Source organism: Telopea speciosissima, chromosome 4 (genome assembly GCF_018873765.1).
Source record: "Telopea speciosissima isolate NSW1024214 ecotype Mountain lineage chromosome 4, Tspe_v1, whole genome shotgun sequence".
NCBI lineage: Eukaryota > Viridiplantae > Streptophyta > Magnoliopsida > Proteales > Proteaceae > Telopea > Telopea speciosissima.
The window spans coordinates 70,576,958-70,597,270 of NC_057919.1; the positions used below are offsets into that span (position 1 = coordinate 70,576,958).

At 43.9% G+C, this 20,313-nt stretch overlaps 1 protein-coding gene across 1 annotated transcript; it reads left to right on the forward strand.

Annotated features, from left to right (window-relative positions):
• Positions 1-9,208: 9,208 nt before the first annotated feature.
• LOC122659618 (beta-D-xylosidase 4-like) lies at positions 9,209-12,264 on the forward strand. The gene is made up of 7 exons (XM_043854716.1): positions 9,209-9,463; positions 9,538-9,843; positions 10,037-10,206; positions 10,320-10,420; positions 10,529-10,876; positions 10,978-11,400; positions 11,648-12,264. Exons 1-7 carry the CDS (start codon positions 9,242-9,244, stop codon positions 12,262-12,264), a joined length of 2,187 nt encoding a protein of 728 aa, XP_043710651.1. The 5' UTR covers positions 9,209-9,241.
• The last annotated feature ends 8,049 nt before the right edge of the window (positions 12,265-20,313 follow it).

Here is a 20,313-nt window from a genome sequence, read left to right on the forward strand (position 1 = left end):
TCACCAGGAGGTCTCGAGTTCGAGTCTCCTGGCTGGTACTTTTCCCCCTCCCTATTCCCCCCCTAAAAAAAATGGATCCACTTCATATGATGAATTCTTAACCTAAATAGATATGACATCGAATAATGTCCAACTGCCCCCACACCTGGCCAAGATCCGTCGAAGTGGATGGCCCCTGATTCCACCTCCCATCTATCAAAATGGTTTGCATGGAAGCCATTCTATTAGATCCTGCATCATAACGGATACAGTCTCCATATCTATTCAATAGAACCCTTGGAGGAGGCCACGAATCAACCCAAAGCAATGTAAAAGATCCATTCCCTATAATGTGGTGAACAAATGGTCTGACTCGATCTAGATACTTATAACTTTCATCCAAACCCAAGAGCTATTTTGAATCGGTTGTATCATCCAAATAGAGTCTGTCTTCAAGTATCTATGTTGTACCCACTTTACCCATAAGGAGTCTTTTTTTGAAGCCATCTGTTGGGGTAAATTCCACACATCACCCATTATGGTTTTGATGATAACAAATAAGTTAGTTGTACTAACCAGTGATATTGTATAGAGAGACTTCATAAGAGATGAGCATCAAGTAAAGGGGAGCATGTAGAAGCTTGATGCACTAAGACAAAGATTTCAAAAGAATGTTGTGAACTGAAGGACTACGTTCAAGACTTCTATTCAAGTAACTCACTGGGATACAAGACCTCATAGAACTTGTTTAATCTTGTATCATGTTGTATCATGTTTATAGTCACAATTAATGTATTGCACACACTTGCATACATTCATTTAGGTGGACTTTAGGTGGTTTAAATTAAACCCAATCCATGTGACCAAACCCAATTGGATTAATCCATGTAAGTCCAATAAAGGACTTAACAAATTTCAACAGAAATTTGATGAACCAGCATGGCAGATCAAAATCCAGCATATCGGATCAGTGTTGGTCTCAGGGTAATGGCCACAGTAGGCCTCCGGAGTACGCTGGATTATGATCCAGCATACTGGATCCTTTTTTGCTTAGTTTTGCCCTAATACGGCATACCGGATAGCCATCCAGCATACCGGATCAGTGTATTACTATTATGATTTGACCGTTAATCCCCTATTCTATATGGAAATTAGGTGATCCGGCATACCGGATTGACATCCAGCATACCGGATTAACATCCAGCATACCGAATATGGGGGAATATTCAGCTAAGTTATAGAGCATCTTCAATTTGGCCTGGAGTTAGAAGAATGTGGAGTTTTGTGGCTTCAAATGAACGATGGATCTTGGGGAATGGCAAGAAAATTAATTTTTGGTTGGATAGATGGTTGGGTCCGTGGTCTATTAAAGAAGCCACCCGCCTTGGTGATTCTTTCTTTAGGAACGATGGGACCAAAGTGGGAGACTTTATTGAAGCTGGAGTTTGGAAATTACCGCCAGTCCGGTCCACAGCCCTGGTCGATATGTTTCAGGTGATAAAAAATACTCAAATCCCTAATTTTGATGTGGAAGATTCAGTTTGTTGGAGCCTTTTGAAGTCGGGTGAGTTCACCTCTGCCTCTGCTTGGGAAGGAATTAGATCAAAAGCTCCAAAACCTCCCTTGTATAGGCTTGTGTGGCATAAACACCTTCAACCTCGTCATTCTCTGTTTGGGTGGAGGGTTGCTCATGGAATGCTCCCTACTGATGAGGAATATCAAAAGCGTGGAGTCAGCCTTGCGTCCAAATGCAATTTGTGTAAGAAGGATAGCGATTCTTTACACCATATTTTCCTCAACTACGACTTTAGCACTGCTGTTTGGTGTGATTTTTGCTCCTGGTTTGGGCTTAATTGGGGACGACCCTCCTCTATTTCTGACTTTTTTGAGTGGTGGAATAGAAAGTGGAGGTGCACGAATGTGAAGGAGCCTTGGGCTATAGGTGCTGTTGTCATTTGGGCTGCCTTATGGGGGGAACGGAATTGAAGAATTCATGAGGGCATTTATCGTAGTCTGAGGCAGATTCTTGATGCTATTAAAGGGGAAATTACGAAGTGTAAATTGGTGATCAAGGGGGTTAAGACCGTCCAAGATCTGAGCTGTGTCAGAATGTTAGGTCTGGTTACCTCTAGCTCGGTCTCAAACGACATCTCTGAGGTGTTCTGGTGCAAACCTCTCCCCAACTAGATCAAGCTCAACATTGATGGTAGCTCTCTTGGGAACCCTGGAAGGGCTGGAGCGGGGGATGTCTTTCGCAATAACCATGAGCAGGTGGTGCATTCTTTCAGCAGGTTCTTGGGTGTCATAAGTAGTTTTGTGGCAGAATTTGAGGCCCTCCTCAATGGTCTTTACATTGCTAAGGAGTTGGGAATTAGGGATCTGTGGATTGAATCTGATTTGGCATCAGGGGTGGGGCGGTCTTTTCACACCTCACTATTCTCAAATACTACTACTACTACTTCAAAATCTCAAATGAAGTACAACTAACTTGACTTTCTGCATGTAAATAAATAAATAGTTATATTGTGGCTAATTGTGATTCAGTTGAAGTTATGGTTAATGGTCATAAATTCCTTAACGATACACTAGTAGAAGCTGTTGGGCAAGCACTGAATGCCGGTACGTTCATTGATACATGAACACTCAACCCTAATATCATTTTCTCTAATATAATTAAGTTTTGACAATGTTTATATTTTTATTATTATTATTATTATTATTACCAGGAATGGATTTGGATTGCGGGAAATACTATCCAAATTATGCGACAGCAGCAGTGAAGCAAGGGAAGGTGACGAAAGCTGATATCGATGAGTCTCTGAAGAACCTTTTCATTGTTCTAATGAGGCTTGGGTGGTTTGATGGTAGCCCTGGTGGGTACTCAGGATTCGGGAAGAACGACGTATGTTCTCCGGCACATCTCGAGTTATCAGCCGAGGCGGCGAGACATGGCATTGTCTTGCTCAAGAATGATAAGAATACTTTGCCATTGATCATTGGAACTGGAAAGCCCAAGTTTGCCGTTGTTGGACCCCATGCAAATGCCAGTGTAGCAATGATCGGTAACTATGCACGTAAGTTGATTCGTTTCTAGTTTCTAACTTTCTATTGCAACTCTCTCTCTCTCTCTCTCTCTATATATATATATATATACGGCACATGGGCCTGCCACTAAGGGGGGTAGGGTGGTCATTGCACCTACCCCCATGTGCCTAGGCACAACATGCGCTGCGGCACAGAGAACAGTGCCCCTATATATAATTTTTGAATGAATCATCTTACTGATGGACAATTCCTTATCTTCCTCCACCACCACCAGTAAAGAGTAGCGTAGCATGCCATTATTCATTACCAATCGACGCGATCGCCGAGTATGGAGATGTGGTCTATGCAGCTGGATGCCAAAACGTGAAATGTCCAAATAATGATGGGATCGATCAAGCAGTTCAAGTCTCGAAGCAAGCCAATGCAACCTTCATCTTTGTAGGACTGGACCTTTCAATTGAGGCCTAGAGTTTGGATCGAAATGATCTCAACTTCCCTGGCTTTCAGAAGTCACTCATCACCCAAATCAGTGAAGCTTCCACCAAGCCAGTCATTGTCGTCATTTTCTTTGCAGGAGGCATCGATATCTCCTTCTTGCAACAAGACCCCAAGGTTCGAGCCATCGTTTGGGCCGGCTACCCTAGGGCCGAGGGTGGTCGTGCCATCGCAGATGTGATTTTTGGCAAGTACAACCCAGGTACTGAGAATCTACTTAAATCATGAATAAAATACATTGGGACTTAGGTAGAACTCATCCTTAAAAGTTAAGGGTCAAGAAGGTGTCATACGCCCTTATACACACAGATAGAATCCCGTCCTATTCAATTCCATCTGTAAGTGTAAATGTTAAAGGCTTATAAGAATCTGATCTAGATTCATCCAGTATATATTCATAAGCCTTCACATCAAACCATTCACATCCTATGTGAGATAATTGCTTTTACGTGGAACCCAAAACTATTTATTGAATCAAAACAACTATACGGATGGTGCTTTGCAGCTGGTCGTCTTCCGATCACATGGTACCCGGCAAGCTATGTAGATCAATTACCGATTACATCAATATCGCTGAGGCCAATCTCTGAGTCTAATTACCCAGGAAGGACATACAAGTTTTATAATGGATCAACCATCTATCCCTTCGGTTACGGATTGAGCTACACCACCTTTAAGTATGCCATTAAGTCTGCAACAAATCCGGTTATGTTGAACCTAGGGCAGTTCCACCTTTAAGTATGTCATCTTCAGCTCGTTGTTATTTTTTTGCCTTACTTAGTAAGGCGGTCATTCCTTGCCTTGCTGTGTCTTGGCAGTAGGGTCTTGCCGGGCAGCTCGGCAGTAGAGAATCCAAATTGTATTTTTTTAGTTTCGAAGTCTATATTTTTCTACGACATACATGTAGAAGTGAAGCAGCCCATGCTGCTTAGTGGAAATAAGGTTCTAGGAAGGTGAATCGGCAATTGAATCGGCTTCCACCAATTTCAATTCTCTTTATTTTTTTTTTTTTGGTAAGAGAAATTTATTATATGGGGAGCAAAGTTCTTGAAGAGTCAAGAAATAACAAAAGGTTAAAACAATGAAGGGAGGGGTGATGCAAAATTGAAGGATGACATAGTTTCAAAATATCTCCCCAAGATTTGTTCAATGAATCTGTTGATTCGGAATCATAGGATGAGTAGATGTTATAGATGATGAATCAATCTTCTTTTTTTTCTTCTAATTCTGTCACTTTATCTTTGTTAGTGCTGTCTATAATAATAATAGTGTAATGACTGATGAATCAAAAACTTTTAACTAGAACTTCTTTTGTCAATTGGTGTCAATTGGTATTTTTTCTTATCCCTTATCCTCGGGTCTTGAAAAATTGAAATTTAGGTAAGTGTTTTATAAACAAACATATGTAGAAAAAAACGTATCTCATTTAGCTCTTTCATGCCTTCTATAACTAGTTATTTCGGTTATCTATTGACGGCTTCAACTATAACCTCAGCTCTATTTATTAGTCTGAACAAGATATGACTTGTTTGAACTTAATTGAATGAACAATTCATAAACATAAAAATAAATCTTTCTGCAAGATTTCACATATTCTATAGCTCCTTCCGGCGTTAATTGCCAAATGTTGGTCATTAAGATTCATAGGTGATTCGGTTTAATATTTAAGGATAAATATTACAAACTAAACTCAAATAAATCAAAACGATTGAAGTTTTTCTCTTTGGAATCGGGTTAGGTCTAATTCCTATTCCTTCGGCTGGATTATTCGTCACTGCATATTTACAATATAGACGTGGTGATCAGTTGGATCTTTGATTAATTAACATCTCTTTTTTTTTTTATTGTCCTCCTATGAATTAAAGAAATGAAGAGGTCAAATCAAATATAGTACAACCCGCTGTTCAGTCCTGTAAAAAGGTAATCAAAAAATAAATGATCTCTGCTCAACAGAGGCAACAATAAGGGTTCGCTGACACATTGTAGCTGATCTTCGGTAGGCAGACCGTCTACCAACTTTCTCCAAGAAGTTATCGAGTGCCTAGAAATACAACTCTTGAACCATACAGTTGTCTCCCAATCCACCTTAGAAGAATGGGACCTCACAATGTCCCAAGCTGATCTGGTAGAGAAGGTCCTTGTGAGGGATCCAATCCATATACCAACAACTGCCTAGTGCAGTTGGTGAGCTGTGGTCCGCTTCATGCCCATGTTCACCAGAAGGCCTCGAGTTCAAGTCTCCTGGCTGGTACTTTTCCCCCTCCCTATTCCCCGCCCCTAAAAAAAATGGATCCACTCCATATAATGAATTCTTAACCTAATCGATATGACATCGAATAATGTCCAACTGCCCCCACACCTGGCCAAGATCCGTCAAAGTGGATGACCCCTGATTCCACCTCCCATCTATCAAAATGGTTTGCATGGAAGGCATTCTATTAGATCCTGCATCATAACGGATACAATCTCCATATCTATTCAATAGAACCCTTGGAGGAGGTCACGAATTAAGCCAAAGCAATGTAAAAGATCCATTCCTTATAATGTGGTGAACAAATGGTCTGACTCGATCTAGGTACTTAATGACTTTTATCCAAACCCAAGAGCTATTTTGAATCGGTTGTATCATCCAAATAGAGTCCGTCTTCAAGTATCTATGTTGTACCCACTTTACCCATAAGGAGTCTTTTTTGGAAGCCACCCACCAAACTTGTTTAAGGATCCCAACTATATTCATGTCTTTAATGCATTTAACACCTAGACCCCCTTCTTCTTTGGGTTTACAAATGTCAACCCAAGAAACGTAATGGATTCTTCTCTCCATAGATGGGTTTGACCACAAGAAGTTAGAAAACATAGATTTCAGCTTCTTTATGACATGCCCATGCATACCAAACAATCCAAACCAATAAATGTATCCTCCTAGTAACATAGATATAATTAGTTGTAGGCGGTCTCTTGGGAAGCTCTTGGGCATCCATACTATAGATTCACATAATTTTCTTCTCTAATTTTTGGGATTTTTCCTAATTCTTTGTAAAGATTTTTAGGGTCTACCTCTTTAATGATGGCAATGCCGAAGGTAAATGGCAGATTTCTGAGATTTTCTTTTGGTAGTTTTCCAGTCACTCTTGTAACTCTAATTATTTCATTTTCTAATACACACTTTGCTGACCATTAGCAAAAAAGAGTTTGTATTCATTTTACATTCATGGATTGCCTCTCTTTCTTACTGCCAATGGTGGCCAAGAATCAAATAGCATGCCTCCATAGGAAACACATCACACCACACTTCCAAAAAATATCGAGAAGCAATTCAAAAAGAAACCAAACACAATTTAGAAATGATTACATTTTTTTGGTAAAGGAAACTATTACTTCAACACCGTTTTCTATCAATGTGATTTTGTATGGCGTCCAGTATTCTTTCATCTCTCATTGCAACTTTTGTGTCTCTTCTTCCGAAAGAAATTTTCTATGTATGTTGGAGTTGATAATTCACCACATTTGAATAGTTGAATTAGCAACTGGGTGAGCGGAAAGAAAAGAAAATTAAGAGCTATGCATAAAAAACAAATCATGGTGACCCTTCAAGTCGGATTTGCAATACTCTTCTTTATGTCAACTAATAATTACTTCTTGGGCAGCCTTAGTCTCAACTGCAACCGCTTTGATCCAATTCCCATCGTCATCCGTGTTGATGGTGGAGGTGTAACTTCTTCAAAACCCACTGCTACATCCTGATCTTAACCACGAGCAAGAGCAAATGATGTTGTGATAATTATGGGAGACGACGTCTTTTGCAACTGCATGTGTTGGCGGAGTCTTCGCCAAGAGATTCTGGCGTTTCTGATCTCATGCTCCACTCTCTGATACACGATCAAAATTGAAAACACCAAAGTCCCTATTGTGGTTGTCGTTTGGATTGGATAATGAGAGGCAGGGTGGGTCGAGGAAGACGGTGTGATGGGGCAACTGGTTAGGGGCGAGGTTTTACCTAGACAGAGGGGTAATATATGGATTTTAAAATACCTGGGAAATAAAGAGTGGCAGAAAGAGAGGTGGGAATTTACTTTTGTGGGCGAATCTGAACAGAAGTTCTTAATTGAGGACTTTGAATAAATATAGGGTGAGTATAAGTGATAGTAATGCCTATCTTGAATGAGAATTAAATGGATAATAGATAAGTTTATTGGAAGTTAACAATTTAAAACTTGGGGTAATTTTTCAGATCTACTAGATAAAAACCTAAATTACTAGATAAGTAGGTTTTAAAGTTGTTTTACATCTACTATTTTTCATTTTGAAAAGATTTACTTAATTCTCAAAGTTGGTTAGCACTCATGCCACCCAAGAATAAAATAAAAGCAAACTTCCAAAATTGCACAAAAAAATCAGTTTTAAATCACAATGGGAAAATAGGAGAGAAGGATCGTGCAACTTTCTCTACCTTTATTATTATTATTATTGTTTCTCTCACTCTTGTGTTTTTTTTTTTAATTGAGTTTTCTTCCACCCATGCCCATTCACCGTGGGGCTGAAAAAGGGCGGGAATAGGTATCGCGAGGGTATTTTGGAACATACAAAAACCATAGTAGAGGTTTGTGAATCCTAGGATGGTGGGTGAACCATCCTTTTTTAATTTTGTTTTATTTTGTTTTATTTTTTTTAAGGGGATAGTTTTCATACACGGCTGTGTAAGCCGTGAATGTGAGAGGGTGAGAGTTTCAAGGCATTAAAATAGGAGTGGGGTTTTGGCCTTTTTTTAATAAATTTCTATTGTTTTCTATTTCAACAATTAAGGTGTACTTCCCTTTGGACTTAGCTTTGTTCTCAATTTCTTTTGGAGAGGGTAATAGGAGCTTTGATTTCTACTCTTACAATTAAGGTGCACGTTCATCGGATTTCACGGCTTTTTAAAATAATTAAATGAGGTTGAGGCAATTTTGGAAGTTTACTTTTATTCTTGTGGGGCATTAATACTAACCCACCTAACCCACTTTGGTGGATTAAGTAAATCCTTTTAAAATATAAAATAATGAATGTAAAACCAATTTATCTTGTAATTTCTGTTCTTATCTAGTGGATCTAAGAAATTCCCCCTTTAAACTTTCTCTTTTCTTTTATTTTCATTCCTTAAATTTGGTTAACAAAAAGAGAAAGAGAGAAGAACAAAAAAAAAAAGATAATGCAGACAAGTCATCCGCAAGAATAAGCACACATGGAAGCAAAGTAACTACTCTCACATTACAAGGAAGAGGTTGCATGGGACTGTCGAATAGATAAAAGTTAAGTATTTTTGGTAAAGAAAACTGTCAATAACCAAATATAGAGCTAAGATAAGTGGCAATTGCTGTCTCAGTTACTCGTGTAAGAGAAGAGAACATCCCATTTATCTATAAATTATCCACTCCTTACCCATTCCATTCCATTGCATTCTATTGGAAGAAAGAACAGAAAAAGAAAATTAAGCACTAGTTCACCTAGTAGAGATAAAGGCAAGTCGTAGTCTATGCATCCAAGCAAAAACATGGTGGCACCACTTCAAGTCGGATTTGGGATACTTTTGCTTCTGTCAACTTATAATTACTTTGGCGTAAAAGCCGAATTCATTGTCTGCGACAGTACTACATTTGAGCAGATGAAAATTGAAATGGGCAGCTTACGGTTTTGTGACAAGAGCCTGGCTTACGAGGTGCGAGCCAAGGACTTGATAGATCGAATGACACTGGAAGAGAAAGTGGCACAGCTTGGAGACAAAGCCATGGGAGTGCAGCGCCTAAACCTACCAGGATACGAGTGGTGGTCTGAGGCACTCCATGGTGTCTCCGATGTCGGTCCGGGCACTCGTTTCGATCAAACCGTGCCTTCTGCTACTAGCTTTCCTACTGTTATCCTCACCACCTCTTCTTTCAATGAGACTTTGTGGAAAACCATAGGCGAGGTTGGTCATAATTAATTCATCTTTCTTTCTTTCAATTCCTTAGTTTTAATTTTCTTAATTTCTCTTTCGATCAGGTGGTGTCGGATGAAGCAAGAGCTATGTACAATCTAGGATTGGCTGGATTGACGTTTTGGAGCCCAACCATTAACGTTGTTAGAGATCCAAGGTGGGGAAGAATTACAGAAACACCTGGGGAAGATCCCTTTGTGGTTGGGCGTTATGCCGTCAATTACGTAAGAGGTCTCCAAGATGTGAAAGGCTTTGAGAAAACTAGGAATCCAAACTCAAGGCCTCTCAAGGTTGCTGCATGTTGCAAACATTTTGCAGCTTATGATGTTGATAATTGGAAGGGTGTTGATCGCTACCATTTCGATGCCAAGGTAATTAATTAATTATATATACTTACAAGAAATTACAAGATGTCACTGCAAGTACCTATAAGTTTTCACATCGGGCTACTCACATCTGATATGAGATTATTATTTCCACGCCATAAAACCCCAACAAGTTATTACAGTAGCAATAAACACAAATAGTAATTAATTAATGATGATCTTGTGAATTAATTATTAGGTGACGGAGAGGGATATGGTGGAGACATTTCTTGAACCATTTAGGATGTGCGTAAAGGACGGAGACGTAGCCAGTGTAATGTGTTCATATAATCGAGTCAATGGCATACCAGTCTGTGCTGATCCTAAGCTCTTGAATGGGACAATCAGGCAGCACTGGAATCTCAATGGGTGAGTTCGGATCTCCTCATTCTCTCCCAACTTCCATCACATTATTCTCAACTGCTACTACTACTACTACTACTACTACGACTAACTTGACTCTTAAATATATACATAAATAGTTACATTGTCGCTGATTGCGATTCCATTGATGTTATGGTTAATGGCCATAAATTCCTCGGCGATACACCAGTTGAGGCTGTTGGGCAAGCACTCAAAGCTGGTAAGTTCTTTGATACATAAACCACTCCACCCTATCTTTTTCTCTCACATAATTAAGTTGACAACGCTTAATTTTAATTATTATTATTATTATTATTATTATTACTAGGAATGGATCTGGATTGCGGGAAATACTATCCAAATTATGCGACAGCAGCAGTGAGGCAAGGGAAGGTGATGGAGTCTGAAATCGATGCGTCTCTGAAGAACCTTTTCATTGTTCTAATGAGGCTTGGATGGTTCGATGGTAACCCTGGTGGGTACTCAGGACTTGGGAAGAACGACATATGTTCTCTGGCACATCTTGAGCTCTCGGCCGAGGCGGCAAGGCAGGGCATTGTCTTGCTCAAGAATGATAACAACACTTTGCCATTGACCATTGGAATGGGAAAGCCCAAGTTTGCGGTTATTGGACCCCATGCAAATGCCACTAAAGCAATGATTGGTAACTATGCAAGTAAGTTTTTCCAGTTTCTATAATTACAAATCTATATATAATTTCTGAATGAATCTTCTTACTGATGGATAATTCCTAATTATCCTCCACCACCACCACAGTAAAGAATGGTGTAACATGCCATTATTCAATACCAATGGACACAATCGCCGAGTATGGAGATGTGGTCTATGCAGCTGGATGCCAAGGCGTGAAATGCCCAAATGGTGATGGGATCGGTGAAGCAGTCCAGGTCTCAAAGCAAGCCGATGCAACCTTCATCTTTGTTGGACTGGACCTTTCAATTGAGGCGGAGAGCTTGGATCGAAATGATCTCAACTTCCCTGGCTCTCAGAAGGAACTCATCACCCAAATCAGTGAAGCTGCCACCAAGCCAGTCATTGTCGTCATTTTCTCTGCAGGAGGCATCGATATCTCCTTCTTGCAGCAAGACCCCAAGGTTCAAGCCATAGTTTGGACCGGTTACCCCGGTGCCGAGGGTGGCCGTGCCATCGCAGATGTCATTTTTGGCAAGTACAATCCAGGTGAGAATCTAGTTAAATTATGAAGATTTCATGAAGAAAATACCGTTGGAACTTGCTTAGAACTCATTCTTAAAAGTTAGCCATTATGGAGAAGCTAGTCACATCCAATGCGAGATAATTGAATCCAACACTATTTATAGAATCAAAACAACTATAACCTTATAAATGTTGTGGAATTTTGGATTAGTTGATTTTCTTATTAGATTCTAGATTAGAATTTAAGAATGACCTGGATGTTGCTCTACAGCTGGTCGTCTTCCGATTACATGGTACCCGGTAAACTATGTAGATCAATTACCGATGACATCAATGCCACTGCGACCAGTCCCTGAGTCTAATTACCCAGGAAGGACATACAAGTTCTATAATGGATCAACCATTTATCCCTTCGGTTACGGATTGAGCTACACCACCTTTAGGTATGCCATTAAGTCTACAACAAATCCGGTCACGTTGAACCTGGCACAGTTCCAACAATGCAAGCAACTGCAATTCTTGGACGGTAGGAAGACAGATTGCCCAGCCGTCCTAGTGGATGAGACACGTTGCACTCGAGTAATGACCATAAAAGCAGTGGTGACCAACAGTGGAAAAAGAGATGGAGCACACGTTGTGTTCGTATACTCCGTCCCACCATCAGGCATTGTCGGAGCACCCATCAAGAGACTTGTTGGATTCAAGCGAGTGTTTGTAGTAGCAGGAAAGTCACAGGTAGTTTCGTTCAAGTTAAATGGTTGTCATGATTTCAGCATTGTCACCGATGATGCTTATGAGTTATTGCCGTCTGGACAACATACAATAATTGTGGGAGATGGAAAAGAAGCAGTTTCAGCTCAAATTACTGTTGGTTTTACCCACAATTAGCTAGTTTCAATATAACTTTATTCTTTGGGGTCCCTTCTACCACTTCTTTCAATGTTATTCTATTAATGTCAATTTTTGTGCTAATACTTCCCAATGAAGAAATTTATTTCATTATTGCATCAATTGTCTTTTCTTCTTCTCGTGTTGTGTTTTTAATCCCAAGACTCAAATTCTATATTTGCCCCATGAAAAGGTGGAAATCCCATGGGGCAAGGCAGTTAGGCGGTTATGTGTCTAGGCTTTGGAGCTACACTTAGAGCGTGACCAACGTTTCTTTTATCATTATTTTTTTAATATTTTTGTTCGCAACTAAGCATGACAAAAGTTTCTCTTCTTCTGTGAGGATAAATTTCATGGAAGACAAATTGCTTAATTCAGTTGATTGCCAGCACTACCATCATCACCTCATACCATTTAAGCTGTAAAACATATGGGACCAGATCCTCTTTAGCATGCTAGTAGATGAAGGGTGCTAAATGTTGTCATGTACTTGTACAAGGACATGATCCATGATAAGTTATAAAATCCCCATCCAACCATGAAGCGCCACGTGGAGGTACTGAGGCTGAACCCGAGGACCGAGCCGAGCTGACGGATGCCGTGCCTAATCGGTCAGCCGATGTGAGACCATCACTGTAATTCTCCATATGGTCGAGCACCCTGGCCGAGCATTGGGTCTACTGAGCACTGAGTCGTGCCTACCAGGGTCGGCCATACAAACGAGCGTCTCTAAGGGCGAGCACCGAGCCGAGCACCAGTGCGGTCCGAGAATGGCCCAGCTGAACCCGATACTTAGGGCACCGCACACTCGCCACCCGTGTCGAGCATGGGGCAGAGCACCAAGGGCCCGGCCATCCGAGGCCGAGGCCTCACCAAAAGCAGTAACACCAACTCCCCCGAAATCACGGAGCCACATCAGCACGCCCCGACAATCACAGGATACGAATCGGGTCACGATCCTGTAATAGAATCAAGTCACACTCTCACAAGGACTCTTACCTCTTTAGGAGTCCGACTCCGAGAATAACTCTCCATTCTGCTCCGTACGGAAGAGCCCTGCTAATAGAGGACTCTTACCATACAAGGACTCATGTCGCCTCATCTCACCCTATAAATACCCAGGTATAGAGCTCAAACGCTCATCTCACTTTTCACTAAGTTGTTACGTTGTTGCACTGGAGACCGGACTTGAGCATCGGAGAGTCCTTGGCCGGAGCCACACCAACTCTTTTGTGCTCACTCAATTTTTACAGGCTCATCCATGGGCGAACCGGCCGATGGAGGTTTTCACATGTAATAGATTTGGCATCGTCTGTGGGAACGACATCAACTAATCATTGTCGTTTCTGCCAATCAAGAGAGCAAGGATAATGGTCGTGCAAACAAGATTGGGACAACATGGCTCTGCCTCTCGTGGGGATGAGTCGTAGCCCGATAGGCAAGCAAGACAGTCGCCGCCCCCTGAAACATCACTGTAGGGTGAGACCGAAAGATCCCCACGAGGGGGAGGAACTCAGCGCAACGTGGGCGTCGCTGCCAACTTGGCCCCGTCGGTAAATGGAGGAAATGGGGGAAGCGTGTTGCACACGGCAGCAGAGAGTCGACCCCGGGTTGAGCTGAAACTGAGTAGGTTGAACCAGCCGTCGCCGCTACCAGTGCTGGAAAATTTGGATCCGGAGGCCCCGGCGAACAATCGACAAGTTATGGACCTTCAACTACAAGTGCTCCACACTAATGAGATGCTGCGTACCTTCATGGGTCAGATGGCCCAGGCGCGGTTGTTGGGCCAGCCCCCGGCTGCACCCCCTTTAGTACCTGCACTCATCGAAGGCAACTTGTAGTAGAACCTTGGCCGCCGCAGAGCCGTACCAAGCCGAGCAGCGTCGTCTCATCCGCCCAGTCAGAAAACTCCACCCCCGTGTCCCAATAAGAGTGCTTGACGGGATGAGATGGAGCATCGTCGGAGCCCGAGGGCAGGGCCAGAGATCGAGCCAGCAGCTTCTGTCGCTAGAAGATCGGTATTTTTTGACCGACTCAGGGAAGACGGGCCGCCGAGGGGACGTCGAGAACAACGGGAGGAGCCCAACGGGTGGTGTGCCATAAGGGACGGAGAAAGATCTCACCATAGCCCTTGATGTCGAAGCCCGCCTCACTGACAAGAAGAGCAAAGGAGCCCCCGCGGATCCAACTTCCAAGGGGAGAGAGGAACAAGATGAGGTAAAGCTGGCCGAGCAGAACAGAACGGCCGACCTCGATCGAACGAGGGCGCGAGTCGATCTCAGGACGAAGGGCAGAATGGTCGACCTCGGTCGGATGAGCAGGAAAACCAGCATCGAGCTGAGAAGCCGAACGGCCGAGCACCTGAAACTGAAGTAGAAAGGAAGCTATGAGAGTTGGCCGAGCAAGTTGAGGGACTAAAGAAACAGGCGACACCAGATGCCTACTCACTAGTCGGGCGGCACCCTTATCCTCCCGAGATCATGACCGCACCATTGTCGGCCGGGTTCAAGCCGCCCCCCTTCAACCGGTACGACGGAACCACTGACCCAATGGATCACATCAATTACTTCAATGCGATGATGACCATGTATAGGGGAACCTAAGTTGTCTCTTGCCGAGCTTTCCCTTCATCTCTTAAGGGTGCGGCGACCTCATGGTTCTCGTGGCTGCCGTCGAACTCCATAACAAGCTTTGCTCAGATCTGCCGAGCCTTTGTCACACATTTTCAAAGTAGTATGAAGCATAAGAAGACGACGGTCAACCTCCTAAGTGTGAAGCAAAAGCCTGACGAGTCGATCAGAGCGTTTGTCTCTCGCTTCAACAAGGAATCCTTAGATATTAAGGACTTGGACGAGGCCACAACCCATACAACAATGAGCAACGGACTTACAGACATGGACTTCATCAAGGACTTGGCCCAAAAGCCAACCAAGAACATGGCCGAGCTCTTGGAGAGGTGTAACGAGTTCGCGAACATGGCAGAGGTGCTCCAAGTATGGAAGACGAGTGAAAACAAGGCTGAGAAGAAAAGGCCAACAACTGATGATCGAAAAGATGAAAAGCGGACCAAAACTGATCGTCGAGCCAAGAGATCAGACCGAGCTCGAAGCCCCGAGTATACTCCCTTGAATATCTCAAGCTAGGAGATTTTGATGCAAATACAGGAAGACGAGTACATCCGTCGACCTTGACCAATGTAACCTGGGTCATCCCGGAACCCCAACAAATACTATCTATTCCACAAAGACACCAGTCACGACATCGAAGATTATTATCAGCTGAAAAGGGAAATTAAAGAGCTGATCAAGGCAGGGCACCTGAAGCGATATATCAAAGGGAGCTGAGAAGAGCGTGGAGGTCGGGGATCGGATGACCGCGATCAGAGAAAGGCTGAGCCGAGGGCAGAAGGCCGGAGGGCCTAGCATGATGAACCTAAGGCCCGAACTAAAAAGAAAGATGAGGAATCGGGGCTGAGCAATGACAAGGGAGTGCCCATATACACCATCCTTGGAGGACCCGGGCAAGAATCCACCCGGAAAGCCAAGGCTAATGCTAGGTTCGTTGGAGTCGTAGAAATGCCGAGCAAAAGGCCGAAGTCTGAGGCGACTATCTCCTTCTCCGAAGCTGATCTCGAAGGTATAAGTTTTCCTCACGATGATGCTTTGGTGGTACAGGTGGAAATCGCGAAGAGACCCGTTCACCGGGTATTGTTCGACACGGGGGCATCAGTGGATCTTATGTCGCTCGATGCATATCGATAATTTAGCTTCGGCGATGATGCACTCAAGCCTAAAGGAACCTCCCTCCATTGATTCTTGGGGGCAGCCGCCATGATCAAAGGGTCGATAAACCTACTGGTTACGTTCGGGCAAGCCCATGTCAAGCGACGATCCAAGTCAGGTTCATGGTGGTACGGTCGGTGGTGGCCTTCAATGCTATACTTAGTCGCCCATCACTCACCGCCCTCCAAGCCATCATCTCGTTGATGCATTTAAAGATGAAGTTCCCCACGGAGAACGGGATTAGAGAAATCCGAGGCGACTAAAAGAAGGCCCGAGAGTGCTACGCTACATTCGTCAAGAAGAACAAGGGAAATGTTTGAGGAATGGCTATGTGCGTTGAGCACCTCCCTGAGGACCAGCGGGATGAGCTCACTGAGAGGCGCAGAAGGCCTGTAGAAGACCTCATCCCATTCTCCCTCAGCGATGAAGATCCAATGAAGACAGTACAGCTCGGATCATTGCTGAGTGAAGAACAAAGAAATCGGCTAAAAAACTTCTTGAAGACGAATGCCGACGTCTTTGCTTGGTCAGCTCTCGACATGCCCGGTATACCAAGGCACATAGCTGAGCACCGACTCCACGAGGATCCGAGCCAAAAGCCGGTCCAACAGAAGAGAAGAAATTATGCTCTCGATCGACAGGCGGCAATCAAAGAAGAGGTGGAGAAACTCCAACGGTCGGGGTTCATCCGAGAAGAAAAATTCCCCACTTGGCTGGCGAACGTCGTCATGGTTCCCAAGACGAATGGGAAGTGGAGAATGTGTGCCGATTATCCTGACCTCAACAAAGCATGCCCGAAAGACGAGTATCCGCTACCCCGGATCAATCTGTTGATAGACGCCACTGCTGGGCCAGAGATGCTGAGCTTCATGGATGCGTACTCCGATTATAATCAAATCCTGATGCACGATGAGGATGAGTCCTACATGGCTTTCTAAATCGACCAAGAAAATTTTTGCTACAAGGTCATGCCGTTCGGATTGAAGAAAGTCGGAACGACGTATCAACGGTTGGTAAACCAAATATTCCGTGAGCAAATTGGTAGAAACATGGAAGTCTATGTGGATGACATGTTAGTTAAGAGCTTGAAGGCCGAGCATCACTTGGCTGACTTAGAAGGGGCCTTCGGCGTGTTGAGGAAGAACCAAATAAAGCTGAACCCGGCCAAGTGCGCTTTCGGTGTAACCTCGGAAAAATTCCTTGGCTTCATGGTCTCCATACGAGGTATCGAGGTCAACCCAGCAAAAACCAAGGCAATTTAAGAGATGAGCCCTCCAAGGACGATCCGAGAAGTATAAAGGTTGAACAAAAAAGTCACAGATTTAGCATGGTTCATGTCGAGATCGGGCGACAAATGTCTCCCATTCTTCAAAGCTTTGAAGAACATTCAAAGCTCGAAGGATTTTAAGTGGACCGACGAATGCCAGCAAGCTTTTAAAGACTTGAAGTACTTAGAGAATCCACCTCTCCTCTCCCGACCCGAGCCTAAAGAAGAGCTCCAAATTTACCTCGTCGCGACCCCGATCGCGATCAGTGCGATACTAATCAGGGAGGAGGGCCGAACACAAAAGCCCATATACTGTATTAGCCATGTTCTCGTTGATGGCGAGACTAGATACTCCAAGTTTAAGAAGGTAGCATTTACCCTTATCACGGCCGCAAGAAAGTTGAGGCCATATTTTCAAGCTCATCCAATCACGGTGTTAATCGATCAACCCCTCAAGAAGATACTGCACAAGCCAGATGTGTCAGGTCAGTTGATCGCATGGGCAGTGGAGTTGAGTGAGTACGATATAAGATACCGCCCGAGAACAGCGATAAAGGGACATGCTCTAGCAGATTTCATCGCGGAATGCACGATACCCGACCCCGAGGTGCGGGATATCGAATCAACGGGAGAGATCGAGGCTGAGCTCGAAGTCGAATAGTCATGGGTCATGAACATTGACGGCTCGAGCAATTTCGGTGGGTGTGGAGCGGGCTTGATGTTGGTTAGCCCCGAGGGGTTTCGCATCTAATACGCCCTAAGATTCAAGTTCCCAGCCTCCAACAACAACGTCGAATATGAAGCCCTCCTAGCCGGACTCCAAGTCAGCAAAGCTATAGGGGTCAACCGACTAAAAGTATGGAGTGACTCATAACTTGTGGTCAACCAAATCAACGATGAGTACGAGGCCAAGGATGAAAGGATGGTAGCATACCTGAGCCGAGCCCGAGCACTGATCTTCGAGCTTGAGCACTTTGAGATGGTCTGAGTATCGAGACAAGAGAATGTTGTGGCTGACTCCCTCTCACGGCTAGCCGAAGCCAACCTCCCAAATCTGAGCCAATCGATCTACATTAAAATTCTAGAAAGACCATCCCTACAAGAAGAAAGTGTCAAGCACATTGAAGAAGACGGGCAGACCTGGATGAACCCAATCGTGAATTATCTGGAAAACGATCAACTCCTGGAGAATTGAGATGAAGCAAGGAAAGTCAAGATCCGAGCCACGAAGTACACGATGATCGATGGCGTATTGTACAAGAGAGCTATCTCGGCTCCCCTCCTCCGATGCCTCGGGCCGAAAGGTGCCGAGTACACTATGGCGGAAGTACACGAAGGCATATGCGGGAGCCACATGGGTGGCCGAGCATTGGCATACAAGATACTTCGGCAAGGATTCTACTGGCCGAGAATGCAAGAAGAGGCTATAAAATATGTAAAGACATGCGAGAAATGTCAACTATTCGCACCCGTTCCAGGCCGACCCCTGACGAAGCTAACCCCAATACTGAGCCCAATACCGTTTGCCATATGGGGAATGGATATTCTCGGGGATTTTACCCCGGCATCCAAAAATTGGAAGTATTTGGTGGTTGCTATCGACTACTTCACCGAGTGGGTCGAAGCCGAGCCCCTGGCCACCATTACCGAGAAGAACATGGAGAAGCTCTTCCAAGATAAAGTTATCTACCGGTTCGGGCTACCCAAAGTGCTCATCACAGACAATGACGCACAATTCAACAACCCGAGCTTTCAAGAGTTCTGCAAGCACTTTTACATAGATTTTCTCCCGGTGGCGGTAGCTCATCCACAAGCTAATGGACAAGTAGAGGTGTCGAACCAAACATTGCTAGCGGGGATCAAGAGAAGGTTGGATGAGGCCAAAGGAAGGTGGGTGGAAGAGCTCCCGAGCGTCCTTTGGGCCTATCGAACGATAGTGAGAACAACCACGGGAGAAAGCCCATTTCAGCTAGCATACGGAACTGAAGCCCTCAGCCCCGTGGAAGTCAAGGCCTCGTCGTATCGAGTGCTCAACTTTAACGAGAAGACATATGAAGATGGACTCAGGGCGAATCTCGACTTCCTCGATGAAGTAAGAAAGAATGCGTTGCTTCGGAACACGGCTTACCAACAAAAGACGACAAAGTACTACGACTCAAAGGTAAAGAAAAGGCACTTTCGCCAAGGAGACCTCGTCCTCAGAAAATTAGCGCAAAATTGGGAAGGTCCATATATAGTCTCCAAGCAAATTTGCCCAGGGACGTATCGCTTGTAGACTCCGGGGGGCAAAAAGGTACCGAGGCCATGGAACTCGGAGAATTTGAAGAAAATTTTCCAATAAAATGATAAAGTGTTCTGTTCGGCTCGGCTCGATTTAGGCGTACTTGTCTTCACCTATGTTCTCGGCTTCGGCCATTGCTTTTATATTCAGTTCAGCTTGGATGTTTACTTCAAGTTTTGAAATTCAATAAATTGAAGTTCCTCTCCGTCCTTGAGTTTGTTTCGAGTCTAAAACATACCGAGTCATAAGACCAGTCCTCATAGACTGGCTGACGTGCTCCTCTTCATTCTTGAGTTTATTTTGAGTCTAAAACACACAAAGTCATAAGACCAATCCTCATAGATTGGCCGACGCCGAAGACCGACCCTCATAGGTCGGCAACAAAGTCATAAGACCAGTCCTCATAGACTGGCCGACGTCGAAGATCAACCCTCATAGGTCGACAACACAAAGTCATGAGACCAGTTCTCATAGACTGGCCAACGCCAAAGATCGACCCTCAAAGTTCAGCAACAAAGTCGTAAGACCAATCCTCATACATTGACCGACAACAAAGACCGACCCTCATAGGTCGGCCATAAGGTCATAAGACCAGCCCTCATAGGCTGGTTGACTCGCAAGATTATTCATGATTAGCCATCTCAACGCCAAGCAGACTAGCGCCTGAGGTATAATAAAAAATTACCCAATGCATTGAGCTTGGCCGAGTGGACGGCTCG